At 43.2% G+C, this 23500-nt stretch overlaps 1 protein-coding gene across 1 annotated transcript in view; it reads left to right on the top strand.

The window, feature by feature from the left end:
- Positions 1-2932: 2932 nt before the first annotated feature.
- The window catches only part of LOC306765687 (uncharacterized protein), a gene marked incomplete at both ends in the record, with an annotated part of 32155 nt that continues 11587 nt past the window's right edge, over positions 2933-23500 (top strand). Inside the window, 18 exons of the mRNA XM_079253171.1 lie at positions 2933-2959; positions 3237-3296; positions 3375-3438; positions 3628-3976; positions 4799-4920; positions 6094-6236; positions 12827-12985; positions 13060-13201; positions 13256-13329; positions 13417-13640; positions 13756-14007; positions 14838-14916; positions 15079-15283; positions 15430-17218; positions 17314-17484; positions 18456-18620; positions 20286-20459; positions 22135-22296. Of these exons, the coding sequence (XP_079109297.1) occupies positions 2933-2959; positions 3237-3296; positions 3375-3438; positions 3628-3976; positions 4799-4920; positions 6094-6236; positions 12827-12985; positions 13060-13201; positions 13256-13329; positions 13417-13640; positions 13756-14007; positions 14838-14916; positions 15079-15283; positions 15430-17218; positions 17314-17484; positions 18456-18620; positions 20286-20459; positions 22135-22296 (4361 nt within the window). The remainder of the gene's footprint in view (positions 2960-3236; positions 3297-3374; positions 3439-3627; positions 3977-4798; positions 4921-6093; positions 6237-12826; positions 12986-13059; positions 13202-13255; positions 13330-13416; positions 13641-13755; positions 14008-14837; positions 14917-15078; positions 15284-15429; positions 17219-17313; positions 17485-18455; positions 18621-20285; positions 20460-22134; positions 22297-23500) is intronic.

Here is a 23500-nt window from a genome sequence, read left to right as displayed (position 1 = left end):
GTTCCGGGGTTTTGTGCCAAATGCAGTCAATATAATATAATATAATATAATATAATATAATATAATATAATATAATATAATATAATATAATATAATTTTTTATGTGGTTGATGAAACAAACTGTGAATTACATGCAATCTACTTCAAATTCTTTGTGGAAAACTGTTGGTTAATATAAAAGCAGATGCTATTTGCAGTAATTTTAATCAATTCATTCTGCATACAATCCAACATAGAAAAGAAATATTAATGTGGATTACAATAAAGTCAGCATGATATGAGATGATAGGAAAGAAGAAAACATTTCTCTAAGTGGGAGATTTCAGTGAGTGTTTGTGGAGAGCTCTTCCTTTGCTCTGTCTGAGATTAATATGAGAAGCATGAACTAAAGCCCGGATGAGAGGAGATTAAGTTCATAGAGAGAGCTCTCTGATTTCTCTGCCTGAGATCACAAAGAGAAACTAAAGTTGAGAAACTAGGAGAATCATATCAGAGCTTGTTGAGATCTCTTCTAAAACTTCAAATGAGACTACATTGAGATTTGGTGCATCTTATTTCTCCCGAGAGCAAACCGAGACGTAGGAGAAATAAACCTTAGTCTCAGTTTGCTTTCAAAGAAACCTCAGAGTTGTCTAGGAGAAAGAAATGAAACATTTTAGACATCTCTTTTCACATTTTCTTTTCCTCTTATGTGATCAAAAAAGATTTATTACAAAGCCTGGAATTTAATTTGTTAAAATAGATTTGCAGCCCTTATTAAAAGAAGCCATCATTTTTCTCCGTAGGTACATTTCAGTAGCTGACACATGCACCCTCACATGTTAAGCAGCAAGAAAAACCTGATAAATGTATCTCCCCTTGTAATGGAAGCAGAAAAACTGCTGCATTCACAGATGCTCATCACAACTTGCTCACAGTTCTGCGTATTATTCCTAAAAAAGGAGAGAAATTTCCACTGCAGTCCCGCATGTTTTAACACTTCCACAGGAAAACTGGCCAATTTGTGTCCAATAAGACGTATGAGGAGCTTCACTGCTAGCTTAGCAGCAAACAGATATGAGGAGAAAAGGGAGTTCTTTTGGTTTGGCGCTGTTGTCATTTCTCCTTTCCGAGGGGGGACGGTGGCGCATGACGAGGCACGTGCAGCCTGTCCAGACAGCTTAGCTTCCACGTGTACAAGCTTTAAACACAGAAAATAAAAGCACTCACTGTTCTTCGGCATAGTGCTTAATGATCAACATTCATATAAAGTAGGTCATTTAAATAAAGCTCACGTCATGAAAGCCCAGCACTCATGTACTTGATAAAACACGCTCACTTTTCTTCCCAAGTCTTCACTGCAGCTTGTCTTCACTCCTACTGATCCAGCAGCTCTGTCTGAATACCCATGATGCACTTCACGGTAGGGCTGCACCATTCATCGCAGTTTCATCCTCATCACGGTTTTAGTGGCCACCATTAAATAAACCTGATGGTCAACAATATTTCCATTCAGAAGGCCAGCTCTGCTGCATGCGTCTCTGATCAACTACCCCTGGCCGCAGTGTGCAGAGCGAGGCGTGTCTCAACGTGGGCGGGGTTAAACGCCTTCAGCTCCGCCCACTGGATGGGATTCTTCTTCCTCGCCGCAGTCGCCGTCTTCTTCTTCACATTTTACAAGTTTCCATGTGCCATATCTTCACCAAACCACCTGGAGATCATTTAATTAAGGCTCGTCGGCGACACAACGTCCAACTTTGCTAAATGGAGGTAAGCATCGATGAAAAAACGGCCAATTAATGACAATCAAAGTTTTATTGGGATTATTGCTGGATTTTCCAGCACATTTTCGCCTCACAGATGAGCTTATTTGCATCTTCAAATGTCTCCTGTTTGTTCTGCCGTTCTAATATTCACCTGGTTCAAGTTCTCCACGACGTTTTCCTCTGTTTTTTCCAGACACATTGCACACCTCCTCTCCCCTGGACCCCGGAGGACACTTGGCAGAAACGATGCTCCGCTTTGATATGTCATTGCATCCGCTAAAGTTTTCCATTTGCTGACTATCCTTTAATCCAAACCTTGTTTTCACACCTCCAGGGTCTGGCAAAGCAAGTGTGCTCAAACAACTGTGGCCTGTTCTAATGGTAAGACCAGGGCTGTTGTATTATTGTGAAGCAGGAGGATGAAGGAAAGTTAGCATGGTGGGTATTGGTAAGGGTGCATGAACCAAGAGATGGACTAAGGCTCAGGAAGCCCATGACTTATTGTCAAATGATTCAGTTAAATGCTCAACCAAAAATGGCTGTGAAAGAAAGCAAAGCAAGGATTAGAAATGATCAAGTCCATTAAATGTTCCCTTTGATAAAGATCAATACAATGTAGAGCTAACTTTATCAGAGTATCAATAATAAAGGTGCACATGTTGCCCTTAGCAGTGCTGCCGCCCTGTGAGAAGGACAAAGACTGAATAAATGTGTGTGCATGGCTTCCATAAGGAGGGGCTCAGGTGAGTGGGATGAAAAGCAATCAGGAGTGATTAGGAAGAAGGACAGGAAGGGAGGGAAGGGAAAGTGTGGAGAGATTCATTCCAATTAGAGCCTTTAATTCCACAGGATTTGCTTTTCTTTTCCATTAAAAAGCAGTTTAAAAGTCCCAACTATCTGATTGCTGATTTGTTCCTCTTATGCTGTACAAAGTGACAGCGAGGCAGCTACAGGGACAGGCAGGGTGTTTAACATGAATAAACTGATATACAGCAATGCAACTCTGGAGACAGGCAGGGGAAGTACAAGGATTGTGCAGACAAACAATAATACAGCAACAGAGACAGGCAGGATTATGCCTTGTATTATATATAGGTAACATTCAGAAATATGACATGTATACTAGGGATGTGGAGAAAATATTTCAACATGTACTTTTTGACTTTCAGTCCGCTCTCTACATTGTCATGGGGGCCAAATGTGATTCCAGTGAGGTATGTGGAAATTGGGATGAGTTTGTGCCCGGTGAATACAAGGCACTTTTGCTTCTGGCACAAATCAACCTATTGTGTTTTTATTTCTTCAAAGGAAAACATGCTGCAAATAAGAAGATGGTGGTGTCTTCTTCTGAGAAACTTTCCAATGCGGTAAATGCTCTTTACATGATCCTACTTTTCAAAGAGTTCTTTTAAACTCCACGTTTGACTGAAAACCCTGTGGATTGACTTTTCTTCAAGTTTTAATAGTGAACGTTCATTGTCATTGAATCAGCAAGGTGTGAAGAAGAGACTGCAGGCCAGAAAAAGGCATCGGGAGGAGCGGAAACTACAGGTAAGAGGAGCTTCATTAATTAGCCATGTATTTAAGCACTTGTTTGAAGACTACTGTTAATCCCTCTGCAAATTTCAGGATGTAGAAGATGCTCCAGTGAAAAAGATGCCTTCTGAATCCATCTCATCAGCTACTATTGAAGGTAGACTTGTTGTCCACACATACAGAAACTGCTTTTCCCTGCATGCTTTTATTCTCTGCTAGATTACCTCGGCTGACCTGAGATGCCCCTTCAAATATAATATTGGATTTCTTCTAAAAGTTGAAGAGGTGGGATGTCCAAGATCTTTTTTACTGTCATTTATCTCTTTTCATTCTATTCCCTCTGTAGGGGAAGGTGACATGAAGAGCAGCAGTGGGACAGGGAAGAGTGGATGCAGCCTTCCTACCTCAGCGTTTTGGGCCATCTCCAGTATCTACTTTGAGAATGAGCTTTTTTCTCTACAGGAAGAAGATGCTTTACTGCATGACACCATAAAGGCAGCCAAATGCTGCAGAACGCAGTCATTTCAAGGAAGAGATTCCCTGCCTGGAGTTGTTGAGATGGACGAAGGACAAGAAAAGGAAACAGTGAAAAAAGTCCAAAACTGTGACTTGATGAGTGAAGGTGAAGAGAGTCATGGAGCTGAGGGAGCCGTTCATGTTTTCCTTTCACTTCAGAATCCACTAGGAATCATTTGGTGCAGAAATGATGGATGTTCACAGCTTAAAGCTGTGTGTGTGTGTGTGTGTGTGTGTGTGTGTGTGTGTGTGTGTGTGTGTGTGTGTGTGTGTGTGTGTGTGTGTGTGTTTTGAGGAGCAATAAATCCAGTGTTTGCCGTTTCTGTTCCTTGAAAAAAAGTCTATATTATGTGTGTTGCATTCCAATGCTCCAGTCATTTCAATCTGTGAGAGCCTTTCAAATGTGCCTGTGGGACGGTGGTTAGATGTCCAGCATGGGGTGAGGGCTTTTACTGCTACTTTTAACTGGCCTGAGACCATGCACTCCTTGCTCAACTCAGCTCAAATACAGTTTGAAGGCCACAGAAATGATGACACAATATCTTGGTGGAACCTGGGTGTAATATAGGATCTATTTTATATCCTTATAGCCTTACTTTAATCATCTCAGGATACACTCCCGCATCGGGTAGGTGGCGGTTTTACATGTGGTCACGTGGAAAATGTGAAGAAAAAGACGGCCATGGTGGCGGCGAAGAAGAGTCAGAAAGTCAAAATAACATCATTTCCCACTTAAATCCGGTAGGTGGCGCTATTAAACGTGGAAAAAATGCAAAGAAGAAGAAAGCAGTTGCGGCGAGGAAGAAGAATCACATCCAGTGGGCGGAGCGGAACGCGTTTAACCCCGCCCACGTTGAGACACGCCTTGGTCTGCAGGAAGCTGCGTTCAGGACGCAGCTGGTTAACATGTCTGCCAGCTGCATGTGATGAAGCTGCTTAGTAAAGACTTTTCCTGCTAAAAGCCACACCTGACACACCTGAAGCCGTTTCTCACCTTTCAGGCTGGCGTGGAAGCTGAGCCACGTCAGCTTTGCGTGTTTAAGCTCCATCCCGCAGCAAACGCAGCTTTTCTGCAAGAACTGGAGCATGAGACTGAGTGTGGAAGTGGTGGAAAGCAGCTGTGGTGAGGCTGGAAAACTGACATCAGGAATGTGGAGCTTTCTGACCTGCTCACTGTTTTACACACACATGTGGACACATGTTGTCTTTCTTTCTAAATCAACCTGTTTCCATGTGATTTGCTGCTCTTCTTGGAAACATCTGCAGCTTTCCTGGAACACGCCTTTATGACTCCACTGGGGAAGAAACCAGTCTGACTGGATCTTTCAGAAGAAACAAGATGAGATTTGTGTTGACTGAAAGCTTCGAGCTGAAATCTGACCTTCGTCTCAACACGTCCCTCCTCAGCACAGAACACAAGAAAATAAAGCCAAAGCAACCAGATCCATCCATCCGCTTTCTGTCCCTGCTTAGACCAATGAAGGCTGGCAGGGGGCGGAGTCTGTCCCAGCAGCTAGCAGGTGAGAGGCAGGTACACCTGGACACATCACCTGTCCATCACAGAGACACAAACAAGCACTCGGTCCTGGAGAGGATCAGAAAAACTTTCCTGAAATGTAAAGATTCACTCAGAACTTTCTTCCTGTGAAGGAAGTAAAATGTAAAATAAAGAATAAAATATCTTGAATCTTTGCTTTTCTTTCCTCTGATGATTCTCTTTCCCCTAAATTCCTCATGATGAATGAAATGATGTGTTTTCCAGCTTTTCCAAGCAGATACGTTTTAGGATGGATGCTTCTGGCTCTTTGCTGCATCAGGACTCTGCTGCTTTTATTTTCCAGTCTGGCTTCCTAGTCCATGCCTTATTTGGTCATGTTTCCTCTCACCTCTCTCTGTTGGCAGCAACCAGACACTGATTCAGGTCTTCAGATAGAAACCATTGAAACGTTTGACCTCATGTCTGAGCAGAGTTTCTCCTCCAGCCTCAACAAGATCAATGTCCTGGTTTTAGATGGGAAAACATACTGAAAGACTGACAGCTGTAGAAGCCAGACAAGTGATGTGAGCTCAGTTTCCACATGATAAGATTACTCATGTAGAAAAAGTAGTTCAATACAAACATGTTGATGCATCATTTCAGCCCGGTGGTTCAAATCTAGGAACATGCAGAACAGGGTCCTGAAGAGCAGGATTTTGGAACACTGGTGGAAAATGTCTCAGTGCTGCAGCTGAAGCTGCTAAAGAGGAGGAGGAAGGTCTGATGTTGCTCCTCCTACCTGCCCTTCCTCCACAACAGGTAGGAATCTGCCTCAGAGCAGGAAGCAGCTCACCTGTGTGTCAGCTGTGTCTGTGGACCGTGTGTCCGTCTGTGGACCGTGTGACCGTCTGTGGACCGTGTGTCCGTCTGTGGAGTGGAGATTCTCCTTCTCTGAACAAACTGTAAGTGTCAACTTTCGTCGGTGTTTCTGAAATGTTTGGAACGTTTTCACTTCTGGTTTCAGCTGAAACTTTGATCTCTGCTGCTTGAAGACAAATCTCTTCCTGCTCTCGAAGAGGACGGACGCTTTTTCTCTCCCTCCCGTTCCCACTCTGACCTGCTGCTTCTCTGTATTGTCATCTATCTATCTGAGCCTTTTGCTCCATTTCCTTCTGAATTTAAATGGATCTGGTCTGCTGGTCTCTCAATGCAACTTTTAAAATCTTTTTTCCCAAAAGAATGGGCGAAGGGGAGCCCGCAGGTCCGGACGGAATGCATGCTGCTGGATACGTGATGAAGGTCATGTGCCTGCTGCTTCTTTCTGTGGAGGATTTCTACATGATTGGATTTATGATAAGTGGGTTTCTGCTGTTTGGTGTGTGCAGTTTCCTGGTGTCTCGCAAATTTTGGAAGATCTGTGATGGACTACGCCGAGTAACTAGCACTCGAACTCATGTGTGACAGCACTGGACCATGACTGGAGCTGGGCGTGGTTCTGGAGCTCATCCGTAAGTGGGAAACATCTTAGAGAAGCGGTTACTCGGTTTTGGTGGAAACTGATCCCCGATTCGGCTGTTTCAGAGTCCGACAGAGACCACTAAGGACTCAAAGCTGAGCCAAACGAAGCTTAGCTTGACCCAAAACAAAGTTATTATCTGAATCTGGCTCCCTGACTGGCCTTGGGCAGGCTGGTTATCACGTCTCCTGGAATGTAATGCTGTCTGATGCTCAGTCCCCTCCTAACCCCCCTCCCTCTCTCAGGTCTGTGGAACTTAAACTGAACTCAGCTCTCAAGGCCACATTTACATCAGGTGGTACAGATGAACTGGGGAAAGTTCACAGACTCACTCACTGAACACACACACTCACACTAGGGCTGGGCGATATGGCAAAAAAATAAAATCTCTGATTTTTTTTAAACCAAATCCGATTTCCGATTTTAATCGATTTTTTTTCACCTTTACTGTAAAGAAAAAAAATTACAAATGTCAAAAATGATTCTTTTTCAAAAATACTTTTATTGCAGTCAGCCTAAAATTTAAAGTGCAACTAAACAAACTGTTAAACAAGATTGTAAAAAGAGATGCAGGCGCTGCCACTGTAAATATTATAAGTAACAACATGTTTGTACTAAGTGCGTTTCCACTGTGAGATAGTTTTTAAGTTTTGATCATACATTTAAGAATAGGCCTCACTTCACTTGTGTAATTTTATTCTAAAATAAAAAACTGATAAATAAATAAATAAAAATGCCTCCTCTTGGAAGAAAAATAGTGATTCCTTTTAGAGTATTTTGACATTAAATAACCAAAACAATTTCCCACATTGGCAATGAGGTAATAAAAATGAATGTTTTTTTTACACTTAACATGTGTTTAGAGAAAATTTACCTCTTTGATACAAAATACTATTTTTAAAAAATCCCTGAATGTTATTAAAGCTATATTTCTAACATACCTGTATTATTACATTCTTGCTGTTTTTTTGTTTAATTTACACATTTTTGGCAGAAAGACGAGCCTGTCAGCTGCATCTGGCTTCAGACCCCAGTGGCATGTGACCCCTCCCACACTGAAAACCCTGCATTTCCATCACACTGTGGCAGAATAGGCCTCTACTAATTCTTAATTTATTAATTACCTCGGAGCACCACTCATCACTTTTAATTAACTTAAGATTCAGGCGGATGAGACACCTGAAATAAACTCAAATTCAATAAACAGTCTCAATTTAAAGGAGTAAATCCTAAGAACGAGCAAACCAGAAATTGTACATTCAGAAATTATGACAAGAACGGATGAATTGATTACATATTTATTGACAATGATGATAAACAACACAGTAGAAGAAACCAAACAATTAAAAAGGAGGTTATTAATGGAATGGGTTAATGGATGTCTGCATGGGTTTTCAATTCTGACATTGATAAGGAACGCTGAAATTAATTAAATGTGATGGAGCAGGAAGAAACTGGTTGGAATTAAGCAAATAAATCGGGATGATTATCTTACTTAAATCTTTGATAAGAGCGTGTTCAATAATTCTAAATTTGGATAAGAATTCAAATTTAATTATTTAGTTAGAATTTGATGTACTGGTTTGGGACATCACAAATGTCAGAGCGCTATCAGATCCTACTTGGACGCTGGATGTCCGGAGAGTGGGTCGAAACGGGTGGTTGATTCCCTATTCGGCGCGTTTCTGGGGGATTGGATCCCTGGAGCGTCAGGAGGAGTAGGTCTACGCAGCTACTCTGGGCTTCTGGGTCCGTTCAGCGGAGTTCCAGAGCGGCGTGATGATGATCCAGATGGTCCCAAAAATAGATAGTTCCAGATTTTACGTGTAAAGACGCAGTGGAAAAAGTTGGAGCTATGGTTCTAGTTAATTACTGATCTCGGGAAAAATGACTGGTTACAAATAAACACTTGTACTTTCTCCCGTTAGGAAGAACAGAGAGGTAAAAGGCTTATAACGAAATAAAACTAAAAAGGAAAAGAAGACGAAAGCTAAAAGAAGACAAAAAGCACAAAGAAGACTAAAACTAAAAAAAGACTAAAAAGACACTGAGGAAGTCAGGCTGCAAGTCTGATTTGAACAGACCCGCCTTTCGAACTTTCAGCCAATCATGAGTTGCTTCTGTCAGAGGCTGACCAACCTTATCCAATCAGGTCAGCTCTAGTTCCTTCCCTCTGCATCTTATTAATGTGAACATGATACTCAAAATTCTTTACTTTGTTTGACTCCAATACACATCAAATCACATATTTAAGAGTTATGCAGACTCCTAGTTTGGTGGGAAGAAAAGCATTAACTTATAGTATTACTTTCACACATGAAAAGATTGGCTACATGTATTTTTATTAAAGGTGGATTAATTAATTGTCACGACTCGTCTTCATTGGCAATAAATCCTAAAAAAGGAAACTCACATTTTATTCATTCACATTAGTAGCTTAAGAGAGGTCTGAAGCTTGGAAAACATAATCAAGAATATTTAATGCAGTGTTTTATGATTACTACACGTGTGTGATCAGTTCAAAGAATTAAATCACATATCAAGATAAAATAATGAAAAAGAAGAACTTCATCAAAACAATTAACCAAAGTCATTTAGACTAAGTTAAATCGGTTAGACAAACTTGTAAAATAAGATCAATCAGGTTAAGCATCTAAAGTTTCCTTTAATTGGGGAAAGAAGTTTGAATTTCTTTCCAGTCTCCTTCTCAGTCAGGGGAGGGGTTGTTCTGGCACCATGAAGTCTGGTACTTTGATGAAAGGTGTAATTTTTGACAAGAACCAGGGTTTGGTCAGATGCGACTCTCGGCATCCCCCCGACCTGCAACTATAAATTGCGTTAGATTTTCCACTTATGAACCTCCCTTTGTTGATGCAGCTGTATTCTGTAGAGAGGGGAGAAGGGTGTAAATCTCTGAGTGTCGTCCTCCTTTGGGTCAAATGGTCACCCTCCTGTTCTGTGTGGACCAGTCTTACTGCAGAGAGAAAGAGATGGGGACTATTGTTTAATCCAGTTCGAATGTCTTTTAATCCTGGAAGGCCAAGATCACTACAACAACTTCACAAAAGCTAAATATCACCATAAAACCCGCTGCTATAAAAGGTTTTAAGATCTCAAGAGTTGGTTTTTCAGACATTTCAATACAGAATGTTACATGTCTGTATGTCTGACCTTGGACGAGCTGGCTTGAACTCTGAATTTCCCCTCGGGGATGAATAAAGTATCTTTGATTGATTGATCACATTATTGATTATTGATCTGAAGAATCAAAGCGTCGTCTCCAGCAGTAAAGTCAGACACGTCAGCTTTCTCTGATACTTGTCCTGTTTAAATGTGAGTCCTGGGATCAAACTGGTTTCCAGTTGATGTGTAATGGATGGAGAATGCGGCTGTGGGGAGCAGCGTGAACTCTGAGCTTAGTTTTAGTTTTACAGTAACAGGAGTCGGACAGGTTTTTCAGGATTATTAAGTTCCACACTGAAATTTTTCTCCTTGATCATAATCCATCTTTCTGATATTTTACATTTAGTTTATGACAGGAAAGTAAATACTTGAACAGTTTGTCAACTAAATCCAGCTGAAAATGTCACCTGAATCTCAGGGAAATGATTCCAGACATTTTATTTCCAACATTTAATGAACAGTCAGTGTTGTGTCTGAAACATGATCAATATTTAAGCTCAATGATGAGAACATGTTTAATTGCCCCATTTTTTTCATCTCTGCATTTCTTCATGTATGATGTTGTATTTTGTCCTTGTAATCAACACTTGTATAGAAATAACATGTCTGTGTGAGAGAACTGAAGTAGATTGGAAGAAGAAAGCTCCACTGGTCAATGTGAGTGTTTTTAAACATCCAGGCTGGGTTTCATTTAGCCGACGTTGGCTGCTGCCTTTGTCTTGTTGTGTTTGGATAGTTGATCTCTGTTTGCTGTCTGCTACATCATGGACTTGGGATTGTTCTGCATTTCTTGGCCAGATCACTCTTAAAAAAGAGAAATGAATCAATCTGAGGCTGCACGGTGGCGCAGTGGTTAGCACTGTGGCCTCACAGCAAGAAGGTCACTGGTTCGATCCTTGGCTGGTTTGGTCAGTGGCCTTTCTGTGTGGAGTTTGCATGTTCTCCTCGTGTATGCGTGGGTTCTCTCCGGGTAGTCCGGCTTCCTCCCACCACCCAAAGACATGCATGTTAGGTTAATTGGTCACTCTAAATTGCCCCTAGGAGTGTGTGTGAGCATGAGTGTGGTTGTTCGTCTCTCTGTGTGTGGCCCTGCGATGGACTGGCGAGCTGTCCAGGGTGTATCCTGCCTGTCGCCCAAAGCCGGCTGGGATAGGCTCCAGCTTCCCCGCGACCCTGAATTGGAATAAGCGGTTCAGAAAATGAATGAATGACTGAATGAATCAATCTGACTCTGAGCCAATCAGAGGAGGAGATGATGGAGAGGAGGGCTTCAGCTGAATGATGTGTGTTTCCTCTGCAGGTGGAGGTAGAAAGTGTGTGTGAGCCGATGTGTGTTTCCTCTGCAGGTGGAAGTAGAAAGTGTGTGTGAGCCAATGTGTGTTTCCTCTGCAGGTGGAGGTAGAAAGTGTGTTTGAGCCAATGTGTGTTTCCTCTGCAGGTGGAGGTAGAAAGTGTGTGTGAGCCGATGTGTGTTTCCTCTGCAGGTGGAGGTAGAAAGTGTGTGTGAGCCGATGTGTGTTTCCTCTGCAGGTGGAGGTAGAAAGTGTGTGTGAGCCAATGTGTGTTTCCTCTGCAGGTGGAGGTAGAAAGTGTGTGTGAGCCAATGTGTGTTTCCTCTGCAGGTGGAGGTAGAAAGTGTGTGTGAGCCAATGTGAATCCAGCATCATGGATCAGGACAGAGAGGAGGGAGTCCCTCCCTCTAAAACCACTCAGAGGTCAGATATCCATCTCTAACTCTCCATGACTCTTCTCAGAAATCACAAAAACTCACATCAGCAAACATCTGGATTCACAGGAACCGACCTGGACCTGCACCTAAAGCCAGACCTGCACCTGGACCTGGACCTGGACCTGAGCCCAGCTGTGTGTCCATGAAGAGCGACTGGTCGATGGAGAAACTTATTGGTTTCAGCTCAGACCAGCAGTGAGTATCAGAGTCCAGTGGAGGTTCTGGATCAGGTTCCAGATGAAAACCAGTTTCTGTTGAATCATTTCTGGACGTCTGAGACGAATCTGCAGCATCATGTTTGTCGTGATGGATCTGATTTGTCCTCCAGAGTCTTCATCAAACTAAATGTTCAATTTCAGGATTCAGCTGTGAAACCATGAAACCATCTTTATTCACAGGAATCAACCTGGACCAGGACCAGAACCTAGACCTGGATCAGGACCTGGATCAGCACCCAGCTGTTTGTCCTTTAAGAGCAACGAGTCGAAGGAATTTTTTCTTGATTTTAAATCGGATCCAGAGAGGTGAGCTGTGTGTAAATGTTGCACCAGTTTGGTTTTATTCCAGCTTGTGTTTCACATCAATAATACCAGAGTATTATTCCGGATATACGGATCTATATATTAGTCCGGATATCTTCAGTATTTCCAGGTGAAATATCCAGATAAAGCTCTTATAATAAGCAGTTTTATGGGATGTTTCCTGTGAGCTGAGAATAAGCAGGAAGACTCTGTCTCAGTGCAGGAAACAGCATCTCCAGAATTCAGCTTTCTCATCTGTGGAACGTAGAAGCAAACGTCAGTTTTTCCTCCTCACATTCTGGACCTTTCCACAAGTTCTGCACATTCCCTGAAGCTCACTTACTAAGTGACCTGCAGTCACAACAAAGCAAACTTTTACTTGGTGAAAAACTCCAACATCAAACACATTTCTACTGGGAGCTGCCCAGTCTAACCAGTCTCATCCAAGCACATCCTGGCTGTGGCTGCCTTGCTCCAGGGCACCTCAGCACAGAGAGCACATCTCTCTGATACTGATTCCATCTTCCAGACCTGTAGTGTGCAGAAACAAAGCAAAACTAGAGCGTAGGGGTCTGGACCAAGAAGGCCACCGTATCTCTACAGGACTGCTTTGAGAGCACAGACTGGGAGGTTTTCTCTCAAGGATCTGGCTTGGAGGAGCACACCTCTGCTGCTTTGGATGACATCAGCTTTTCCACAGTGGAGCTACTGCCCACTAAAACAGTCCAGATCTTCCCAAAGCAGAAAGCTGCTTTAATGAGAGTGGGAGCTTCATGATGAAGGTGAGAGAGGCTGCTTGTAGGCCAGGAGATATGCTGACCTTTATGACCTCCCAGAAGAGCCTGGCAAAGAGTGTCAGAGAGGCAAAAGGCAGGTACAGGCAGCGGACTGAGGGGGACTTTGGAAACAAGGACCCCCGGGGCATGTGGAAGGGCATCAAACCCTTCATGACTGGAAGGACAACACCAACCTGGCCAGGTATGAGAGGGACCTTCCTGACACACTTCATGCTTTGGATGTTCTGATAAACAGCATTATGGGATGGAAATGGTGGGAGCTTCCACTCCAAACAGGACAAACAGTCATTTGTCCTTCAGAAGCATCAGGTGAGATCCACACTAAGGATTAACATCAATAAAGCAACTGGACCAGATGGACTTTCAGGCTGTGTGCTGAAAACCTGTGCTGACCAGCTAGCGGGGGTCTTTACCTCCATCTTTAACCTCTCCCTGCAACAAGCTGCACTTCCCTCCTGCTTCATATCCACCACCATTATTCCTGTGTCTAAACAGCCCTCCATCACATGCCTTCATGATGATTGTCCTGTTGGCCTCATCCTGCTCATTATGAAACGCTTTGAGAGGCTCATACTGGCTCACATCAACAGCAGCATCCCTGCAGACCTGGACAGTCCTCAGTTTGCATACAGAGCAAACAGATCTACAGAGGATGCATCTCCATCACACTCCACACAGCCCAGAAGCACCTGGACCAGCAGACAGCTACATCAGGATGCTCTTTGTGGATTCCAGCTCCGCCTCCAAGACTGTAATCTCCCATAAACTGCTCCAGAAACTCATCAGCCTTGGTCTCCTCACCTCACTCTGCATATGGATCATGGACTTCCTCACCAACAGGCCACAGGGGTGTGTTCTGGGTCTGGCCCTCTTCATCCAGGACTTGAAGCCCTCCATCCATTCCTCCAACACCATAGTAAAGTCTGCAGATGATAGCACAGTGGTTGGAGGCATCAGCAACAACGATGAGACCTCCTACAGCAGGAGGTCCAGCACCTGGTCGAGTGGTGTGCAGACAACAATCTGGCTCTCAACACGACCAGAACCAAAGAGCTTCTTGTGGATTTTAGAAGGACCAGTAGGACCATTCAGCACCCACTGTTCATCAAGGGAGAGGAGCTGGAAAGACCTGAATCTGTTCAGTTTCTTGGGAGCCACATAAGCAAAGACCTAACATGGTGGATTAACAGCTCCCATCTGGTGCAGAGAGCTCAGCAAAGACTCTTCTTCCTGAGGAAGCTGAAGCAAGCCGGTCTAGCAGCTCATCTCCTCACCAACAACAGAAAGCATCCTTTGTCAGGGCTGTACTGTGTGCTATGCAAGCTGCACGCCACAAAACAGATCTGTCCCGTGTGGTGAAGGCAGCACAGAGGATCATAGGAGCTGCACTCTGACCACAGAGGACGGCATGGTCCATCTTCAGAGACAAGACCCACCCTGCACACACTCACTTTGTTCCCCTTCCATCAAGGAAAAGATTTAGACATTTAAAACCCACAACCTCCAGATTGGCAAACAGCTTTTCCCCACAGAGCTGTTTCCTCCATCAAGCCTCTCCCCCCTCACTCCCCCACTCTCCCTCTTCATCCTCACTGAACTGCCAACATCATACTTGATCTGCTCCGTCTTCCTCTGGCCCACCTCAGCTTTTATTCCTCTCTTTTATTCTGATTTTCATTCTTCTATTGCTGTGTTTTACATTTAATGTCCATTTCATTCAATATGCATGTTGCTGTTTTTATTGCCGAGTGCCAACAAAATGCTGTTGCCATGGTGACGTTGATGCAATGACAATAAAGGTCCTGATGTCCTTACAGAGTGGAGCAGCAGAGCTCAGAGCTTCCCAGTGGTCAGTCTGCCCAGCAGCATCAGACACAGCTGGACTCCATATTTATGGTGTGTACATGTACAACAACTACTTCTCCATCTCTTCTGTTCACACTCATCTCCACGCTGCACTTTGTAGACCAGTGGATTGTCAGCGTGTCCAACATGGATCTGATGTTTGGCTCCATGCTTTCAGTCTGACTGTGTCCTTCATGTGGTTTTCTCTTCCAGCTGCTGGAGGACAACATCATCACTTTTGTGAAGAAGGAGCTGAAGAAGATCCAGAAGCTTCTGAGTCCAGATTACCCAGAATGCTCAGTGTTGGAGGGTGAGGATGAAGAGCAGAGGAAGAGCAGCAGAGAGGCATTAGTGAAGATCACAGTGGACTTCCTGAGGAGAATGAAGCAGGAGGAGCTGGCTGAGCGTCTGCAGAGCAGTAAGAGGATTTCTCTAAAGATTGAAGCTGCTGATAAATGAAACATTTACTGACGTCTCAACACGTGGAACATCACATGTTCACATCCTCCTTCTTCAGAGGCTTGAAATCTTTACTGACTCGTCTGATTTCTGCTTTTCATTCAGAACTTCTGGCTTCAGTTTGTGGCCGGAAACTAAAATCTTCTCTGAAGAAGAAGTTCCAGTGTGTGTTTGAGGGGATCGCTAAAGCAGGAAAGCAAACCCTTCTGAATGAGATCTACACAGAGCTCTACATCACAGAGGGAGGGGCTGCAGAGGTCAATGATGAACATGAGGTCAGACAGATTGAAGCAGCATCCAGGAAAGCAGACAGACCAGAAACAACCATCAGACTAGAAGACATCTTTAAACCCCCACCTGGAAGAGATGAACCAATCAGAACAGTGATGACAAAGGGAGTGGCTGGCATCGGGAAAACTGTCTTAACACAGAAGTTCACTCTGGACTGGGCTGAAGACGAAGCCAACCAGGACATCCAGTTGACATTTCCACTGACTTTCAGAGAGCTGAATGTGCTGAAAGAGAGAAAGTTCAGCTTGGTGGGACTTGTTCATCACTTCTTTACTGAAACTAAAGAAGCAAGAATCTGCAGCTTTGAAGACTTCCAGGTCGTCTTCATCTTTGACGGTCTGGATGAGTGTCGACTTCCTCTGGACTTCCACAACAATGAGATCCTGACTGATGTTACAGAGTCCACCTCAGTGGATGTGCTGCTGACTAACCTCATCAGGGGGAAACTGCTTCCATCTGCTCGCCTCTGGATAACCACACGACCTGCAGCAGCCAATCAGATCCCTCCTGACTGTGTTGGCATGGCGACAGAGGTCAGAGGGTTCACTGACCCACAGAAGGAGGAGTACTTCAGGAAGAGGTTCAGAGATGAGGAGCAGGCCAGCAGGATCATCTCCCACATGAAGACATCACGAAGCCTCCACATCATGTGCCACATCCCGGTCTTCTGCTGGATCCTTGCTACAGTTCTGGAGGATGAGCTGAAAACCAGAGAGGGAGGAGAGCTGCCCAAGACCCTGACTGAGATGTACACCCGCTTCCTGCTGGTTCAGACCAAAGTCAAGAAGGTCAAGTATGATGGAGGAGCTGAGACAGATCCAGTCTGGAGTCCAGAGAGCAGGAAGATGATTGAGTCTCTGGGAAAACTGGCTTTTGATCAGCTGCAGAAAGGAAACCTGATCTTCTATGAAGAAGACCTGAAAGAGTGTGGCATCGATATCACAGAAGCCTCGGTGTACTCAGGAGTCTTCACACAGATCTTTAAAGAGGAGAAAGGACTGTACCAGCAGGAAGAGAAGGTGTTCAGCTTCATCCATCTGAGTCTTCAGGAGTTTCTGGCTGCTCTTCATGTCCGTCGGACCTTCATCAAGTCTGGAGTCAATCTGTTCAGACAGAAGAGGTTTAAATTATTCAGAGATGATGTAAAAGATCTCCATCAGAGTGCTGTAGACGAGGCCTTACAGAGTCCAAATGGACACCTGGACTTGTTCCTCCGCTTCCTCCTGGGTCTTTCACTGGAGACCAATCAGAGACTCCTACGAGGCCTGATGACACAGACAGGAAGGAGCTCACAGACCAATCAGGAAACAGTTCAGTACATCAAGAAGAAGCTCAGTAAGAATGTGTCTGCAGAGAGAAGCATCAATCTGTTCCACTGTCTGAATGAACTGAATGATGGTTCTCTAGTGGAGGAGGTCCAACAGTCCCTGAGATCAGGACGTCTCTCCACAGATAAACTGTCTCCTGCTCAGTGGTCAGCTCTGATCTTCATCTTACTGTCATCAGAAGAAGATCTGGATGTGTTTGACCTGCAGAAATACTCTCCTTCAGAGGAGGTTCTTCTGAGGCTGCTGCCAGTGGTCAAAGCCTCCAACAAAGCTCTGTAAGTACATATATAGCAGGATGTGGAGAAACATACTGATGCTGCTTTTAATGGACATCATGGAACACATTACTGCTGGTCTATTTCCTCTCCAGACTGAGCAGCTGTTCCCTCTCAGATGGAGGATGTTCAGCTCTGTCCTCAGTTCTCAGCTCCCAGTCCTCCAGACTGAAGGAACTGGACCTGGACCTGAGCATCCAGGACTCAGGAATGAAGAAGCTGTGTGATGGTCTGCAGAGTCCACATTGTAACCTGGAACGTCTCAGGTCAGTTTCTCTGCTGCTCTCATGGTTTTCTCTGTGATGCAACAATCTGGAACATTTTCTAAACTACTTTGAAATATTGTGAATGAAATATGTGCAGAGTAACACATCATGCAACATGAAAGAAACATTTGTTTTATTTAGGACTTAAAGGAATAAATGAGCCTTTAGTTAATTAAAGATGTTCTACTTTATCTTCAGCTTTGGGTGAACCATGGCTCTGGTCCTGCTGCTTTATCACCTTGTTTCCATCCAGTGTTGCAGTCAGATAGTAAACAGAATGACCTCCAATGGTTTAGTCCAGGTTATTTTCCTTTTCCCTGATGGAAAACATGATGGAGTAAAGGAAAGGTGGTGGGATAAATTCAGAGGGAACCAAGAAAATATTCCAGCGTTGCATCGAGAATCCGACCACAATGACCCTCATCTGTGATTTTAGTCTGAAGCTCTTTAACGCAGATAAAAACCCATCAAATAAAACAGAAGAAAGTAGCGAAACAACATAAAGTATCATTTCAATAGAATATAGCAGAGAAGAATGTTTTAGTTACATGAAAACTGAAAATACTGAACATGGAAACAGGTGAGATCATATCTATCTGTATATAATTATAACTTTAGACGTGTGGTTGTTGTGAAACCAGCTGTACCTTTATACACTTTATCATTCCATGGTAAACTGAAGATGTATCATTGATTATTGATCAAATGAAAAATGTTTGCTGATTGTGAGATATTTGTAGCTGATGGGAGAAATTTGCACAATTTCGACAAAAAACTTGACTCAGTCCAATAAAACCTTCTGGATAAAGTAAAAACAGTGAAACTTTTCACAGCTCCTCATTAGAAGTTCAGCAGATATTCTGCCTTTACAGAACTTTTTTCTTTTTTAAAGGAATGTATCTTAGTTGTTCCTTAACATTAAATGTGGCAGAAATTTAACACAAATATTTTGTTCAATTCCTTCTCTTCAGACTGAGCAGCTGTTCCCTCTCAGATGGAGGATGTTCAGCTCTGTCCTCAGTTCTCAGCTCCCAGTCCTCCAGACTGAAGGAACTGGACCTGAACATCCAGGACTTGGAAATGAAGCAGCTGTCTGTTGGTCTGCAGAGTCCACATTGTAACCTGGAAACTCTCAGGTTGGTTTTACTTCTTCAGCTTCATAAAGTCTTTGTGATCCAATAATGTGAAACATTTCTGGACTATTTAGAAATAAACAGAATGGAATTTCTCCAGATGAACACATTAGCATGAAAAAGGTTCTTGTTATGTCAGTTCATTCAGCCTTACCTGATTTAGCTCATGTAGCTACTAACCGACTGGAAGATGGACAGAACAAGTCCAACATATCAACACTTATTCATTTAAAGGAAATACTACACAAAGCCCAAAATGTTGGCTGGTCTCTGGAATAAACTTAAAGCAATATTAGTCTTATATATGAAGAAAAGAATAGATGAGTGTTTGGCTTCATGTTCCTGTTTTTTCCTCCCAGAAGAAATTTTCATCATTTTTCTTTGTTGCATGAGTCTCTCAGCTCATCATCAGCATTTAATGTGGCATCATTTTAAGACAAATCTTCTTCATTTTCAGACTGAGCAGCTGTGTCCTCTCAGGTGAAGGGGTTGAGGTTCTGTCTTCAGTTCTCAGATCCCAGTCCTCCAGGCAGACAAGGCTCAACGTCCACGTTTCAAGGTTCCTTTCACACTCATTTGCATGTAAACATGAAACTAAATGTGTTCTCAGGACCAGCAGTGTAGAAAATCCTAAAATAACATCTACAATAGTTTAGTCCAGTGTTTGTCAGTCCTGGTCCTCCAGTACCACTGCCCTGCATGTCTTAGACGTGTTCCTACTCCAACACACCTGATTCAGATTCCTCAACTTCCTCATCAAGTTCTTTGCAGCCTGTAAATGAGCCGTTCATTTCATTCAGGTGTGTTAAAGTAGGGCTGCCTCTAAAACATGCAGGGCAGTGGAACTGGAGGAGCAGGACTGGAAACACTGGTTTAGATTTACACTGGTTCCCATCCATGTGACCCCACTCCACATCACCATGACAACCATGTAACACCAACCATCCACCCAGTGATGATTCCCCGTCTAAACTACATTTATGGCTCCTACAAATACCATCCTAGTGGGAGAATTTGGGCTTATTTGCAGACAAAAGTCTTCAGATCATTACTTGGTCAGTCTTCTCTATATATGACTCAGTTGCTTCAGCCTCAACATGCTGCCAAAGTCAGACCTCATCTGATCTTTTAATGCTCCCTTATACTTATTCCAGGACTTGACAAGACCTGTCTTTCCAGGCAGAAGCCCCCACTATAAGTCCCTGGAAGTACAGGCAGTATGTTTCAGTTATAAAAATGGAAATGCAAATAAAATAATTCATAAAGATCTTCAGTGATAACAAGAAAAGCAAGCCTTGTGTGGAGAACTTTATATTTGCTGCTTTGTTCGCTGCCTGTCTAGCTTCACATAGTCACGTGTTGTGAGGACAGCACACTGATGTCAGTTTGTTTTGGTTCATATTCACCTCCTATGTCTGTTTCTTTATTTTGTTTTTTCATTGTACTTGGAAAAAAAGTTAAAAAAATAGATTTATTTATGTACCAGATTTAAAACAAAACAGTGAAACATTTAAGATCCTAAACAGTAAAACCACAATGAAACTCTGCAGAGTTCAACCTGATTTTCTCTACAGGTGATCTTTGAGGAGACGTTCAACATGAGTCCTGATCTTGTCATCTTCTTCTCACATGTCTTATTTGCATTTTTCTCTGAAACTTTCTCGCCAGGCTGAGTGTGTGTGGTCTCTCAGAGAGAAGCTGTGAAGATCTGTCCTCAGTTCTCAGCTCCCAGTCCTCCAGTCTGACAGAACTGGACCTGAGTAACAACAACCTGCAGGATTCAGGAGGGAAGAAGTTGTCTGGTGGACTGAAGAGTCCAAACTGCAAACTGGAAACTCTCAGGTCAGGATTCATCACACTGAGTGTTTAAAGGAGTTTTTATTCATGACTAACATGATACCTGCAGAAGCTGTTTGTATGAATATCTACGGTGGCCCTGAAGTGTCATTGCAGTACAAAAACCACAACACTCCACAATAAGCAGCAACACAAAGGGAGCAATGTGAGACGGGTCCAGTTCTTCATTCAGCTTTACTTTCACTGCAAGTCTCTCTAGGTTTTTGTGTTTTCTGTTAAATTCAATTAAATTTAATTCAACTTTATTTATATGGCATCAAATCACAGCAATGCCATCTCAAGATGCTTTACAGACAGGAAAAAGAAAACATAATGAAAGCCAATTCATAACAGCTTATATAAGGAAACCAACAGATTGAGTTGAGTCCAACTCAATCTCCCATCCTGAGCAAGCACACTGGCGACAGTGGGAAGGAAAAAACTCTCCTTTAACAGGAAGGAAACCTCCGGCAGAACCCGGCTCAAGGACAGGCAGCCATCTGCCTCTGCTGTGTGGGGGGAAGAGGACAGAAAGACAACAGACAACAGGAACTGCTACTCCCGGCCAGGGAGACCTGCTGAGACGGGAGACATACATGTTAATGATGCAACACAGTTATTGGGGGGGATAGATCGAGACAGATAAAGAGAAAGAAGCTCAGTGTATCAGGAAATGTCCCTCAGCAGTCTAAACCTATAGCAGCATAACTAAGGGATGCTAACCATCACTAGCGATAGGACTTATCAAAAAGATAAGTCTTCAGCCAAGTCTTAAAGGTGGGGAGGGTGTCTGCTTCCCTAACACTAACTGGGAGCTTATTCCATAAGAGAGGGGCCTGATAACCAAAGGCTCTGCCTCCTGCTCGGTTCTTTGAGACTCTAAGAACCACAAGTAAGCCTGCAGTCTGCGAATGAAGTACTCCGCTTGGTATAGGATAAGTATATCTGAGTATCATCTGCATAACAATGAAAGTTTATTCCATGCTGTCTAATAATGTTGCCTCAAGGGAGCATATATAGTGTGAAGAGTATTGGTCCAAGTACAGAACCTTGAGGAGCTCCATGACTTACTGTAGTTTGTGAGGAGGACTTGTCATTTCCATGAACAAACTGAAGTCTATCAGATAAATATGATTTAAACCAGCTTAACGCTGTACCTGTAATTCCAACCACCTGTTCTAGTCTTTGTAACAGAATGTTATGACCGACTGTATCAAATGCAGCACTAAGATCAAGCAAGATAAGTACGGACAGAAGTCCTTTGTCTGAGGCCATAAGAAGGTCATTAGTAACTTTCACCAATGCCATCTCAGTGCTATGATGAGCTCTAAATCCTGACTGGAACTCTTGGAACTGGAAATTATTTCTGCTCAGGTGGGCATGTAGCTGAGCTGAAACTATTTTCTCCAGAATTTTGGACATCAACGGGAGATTAGATATAGGTCTATAATTTGCTATCACCTCTGGATCCAGAGATTGCTTCTTAAGTAAAGACTTGATTCCAGCAGTTTTAAATGATTGTGGTACATATCCTGTCACTAAAGACATATTGATAAGATTTAATAGTGATGTATCAACTAAAGGGAAAGTGTCCTTAAAGAGGCTCGTTGGGAGAGGGTCTAAGATACAGGTGGATGGTTTAGATGAAGCTATTATTTTAGTTAATTCATGTTTTCTGCAGCCTGTCAGGATGTCTGATCACAGAGGAAGGCTGTGCTTCTCTGGCCTCGGCTCTGACCTCTAACCCATCCCATCTGAAACATCTGGACCTGAGCTACAACCATCCAGGAGAGTCAGGAGTGAAGCTGCTGATGGCTGCACTGAAGGATCCACACAGACTCAGGTATGGAGAGGCTGCTGCAGCCACATCATGTCTGATAGAGGAGGAAGATCTGTACATGTTTCTCTGTCCTTCACTCAGTCAGATGGAGTGTTAGATGAACTATTACACACAGAATTTGTTTTTTCCTTCTACTCACAGCAGAAACATAAAATATCCATAGATGGTCTTGAAGAAGAATATCTGCAGGAGCAAGGAACAAGAGAGAAAGGAAGGAGAAAGAACATCAGATAGAAACTATTAAACATTATCAAGTTTAAAATAAAATCAAGTTTCTAATAAAACAGCAGATTTGGACTTTTAAATAAGAAATCTAGAAATGCAGCTGAGAACAGGAGGGTCTTTCACCTGGATGTTCCAGCTGATCTGAGGCTTTCTGGGAGTTTCTTCCAGACATGTAGAGCATAGAAGCTGAATGAAGCTTCTCCATCTGCTTGTGAAGGAAAAAAGAAAAAAAAAACGCCTGCACTAAATAAATATCTACATGCCTACATACCGTTACATTTAATCTGAAGCTGAGTCTCCAACGGAAAACCTTTGCTCAGGTGTAGCAGCACTCCACCTTAACTATTAGTTCCATCCAGTTAATAGATGTTGTGACGCTGTGAGCAGAGTCCCGGCTGCTCTTACTGCATCAGTGTTTCCTGGAACGACTGAGGTTCCACCTGCATGTGTTTATTACATTACATGTGATGGCTATCAGTCACACACTAATGTATAATACAAAATCTTACTTTCTCAGAAAACTTACTTCAAAGTAATCCCACCTGCCCTGTTTCCACCAGTCTGCAGACTGGAACAGGAATATGCTGCACAATACTCTGCCATCTTCTTGTTTGGCTGCTAGCTAGGAATGCTATCAGATTAGCTTCCGGTCCAATATGGTGGCTGCATTTCTCCCTCTCCAGTAGCTAATGCAGCGTCTACAATATATTATGTCTATGCTGCTCACAACACTGACGCCTTTTAAAGATGTCCTCTGCACCGATACGCCACCACGTCCTCCAAAGCCAAGACGCTTTCATTAGCTGGACAGCGTCAGTGGAGACGGTTACAGGACAAAGTGTAAAATGTGTCAGCGAGTGTTTGCATGGCGCATGGTGGGCTGTCTGACGTCACACATCATGCATCAGGAAGGCAACGCTGCAGACACGTAAGAACACAGAAGTGACCCGGTTCTGACTGATCCAGTGTGGGACATGACGTC

This window comes from Telmatherina bonti, assembly GCF_933228915.1.
Source record: "Telmatherina bonti genome assembly, chromosome: 14".
NCBI classification, from domain to species: Eukaryota; Metazoa; Chordata; class Actinopteri; order Atheriniformes; family Telmatherinidae; genus Telmatherina; species Telmatherina bonti.
This window is presented reverse-complemented; position numbering and strand designations above follow the sequence as displayed.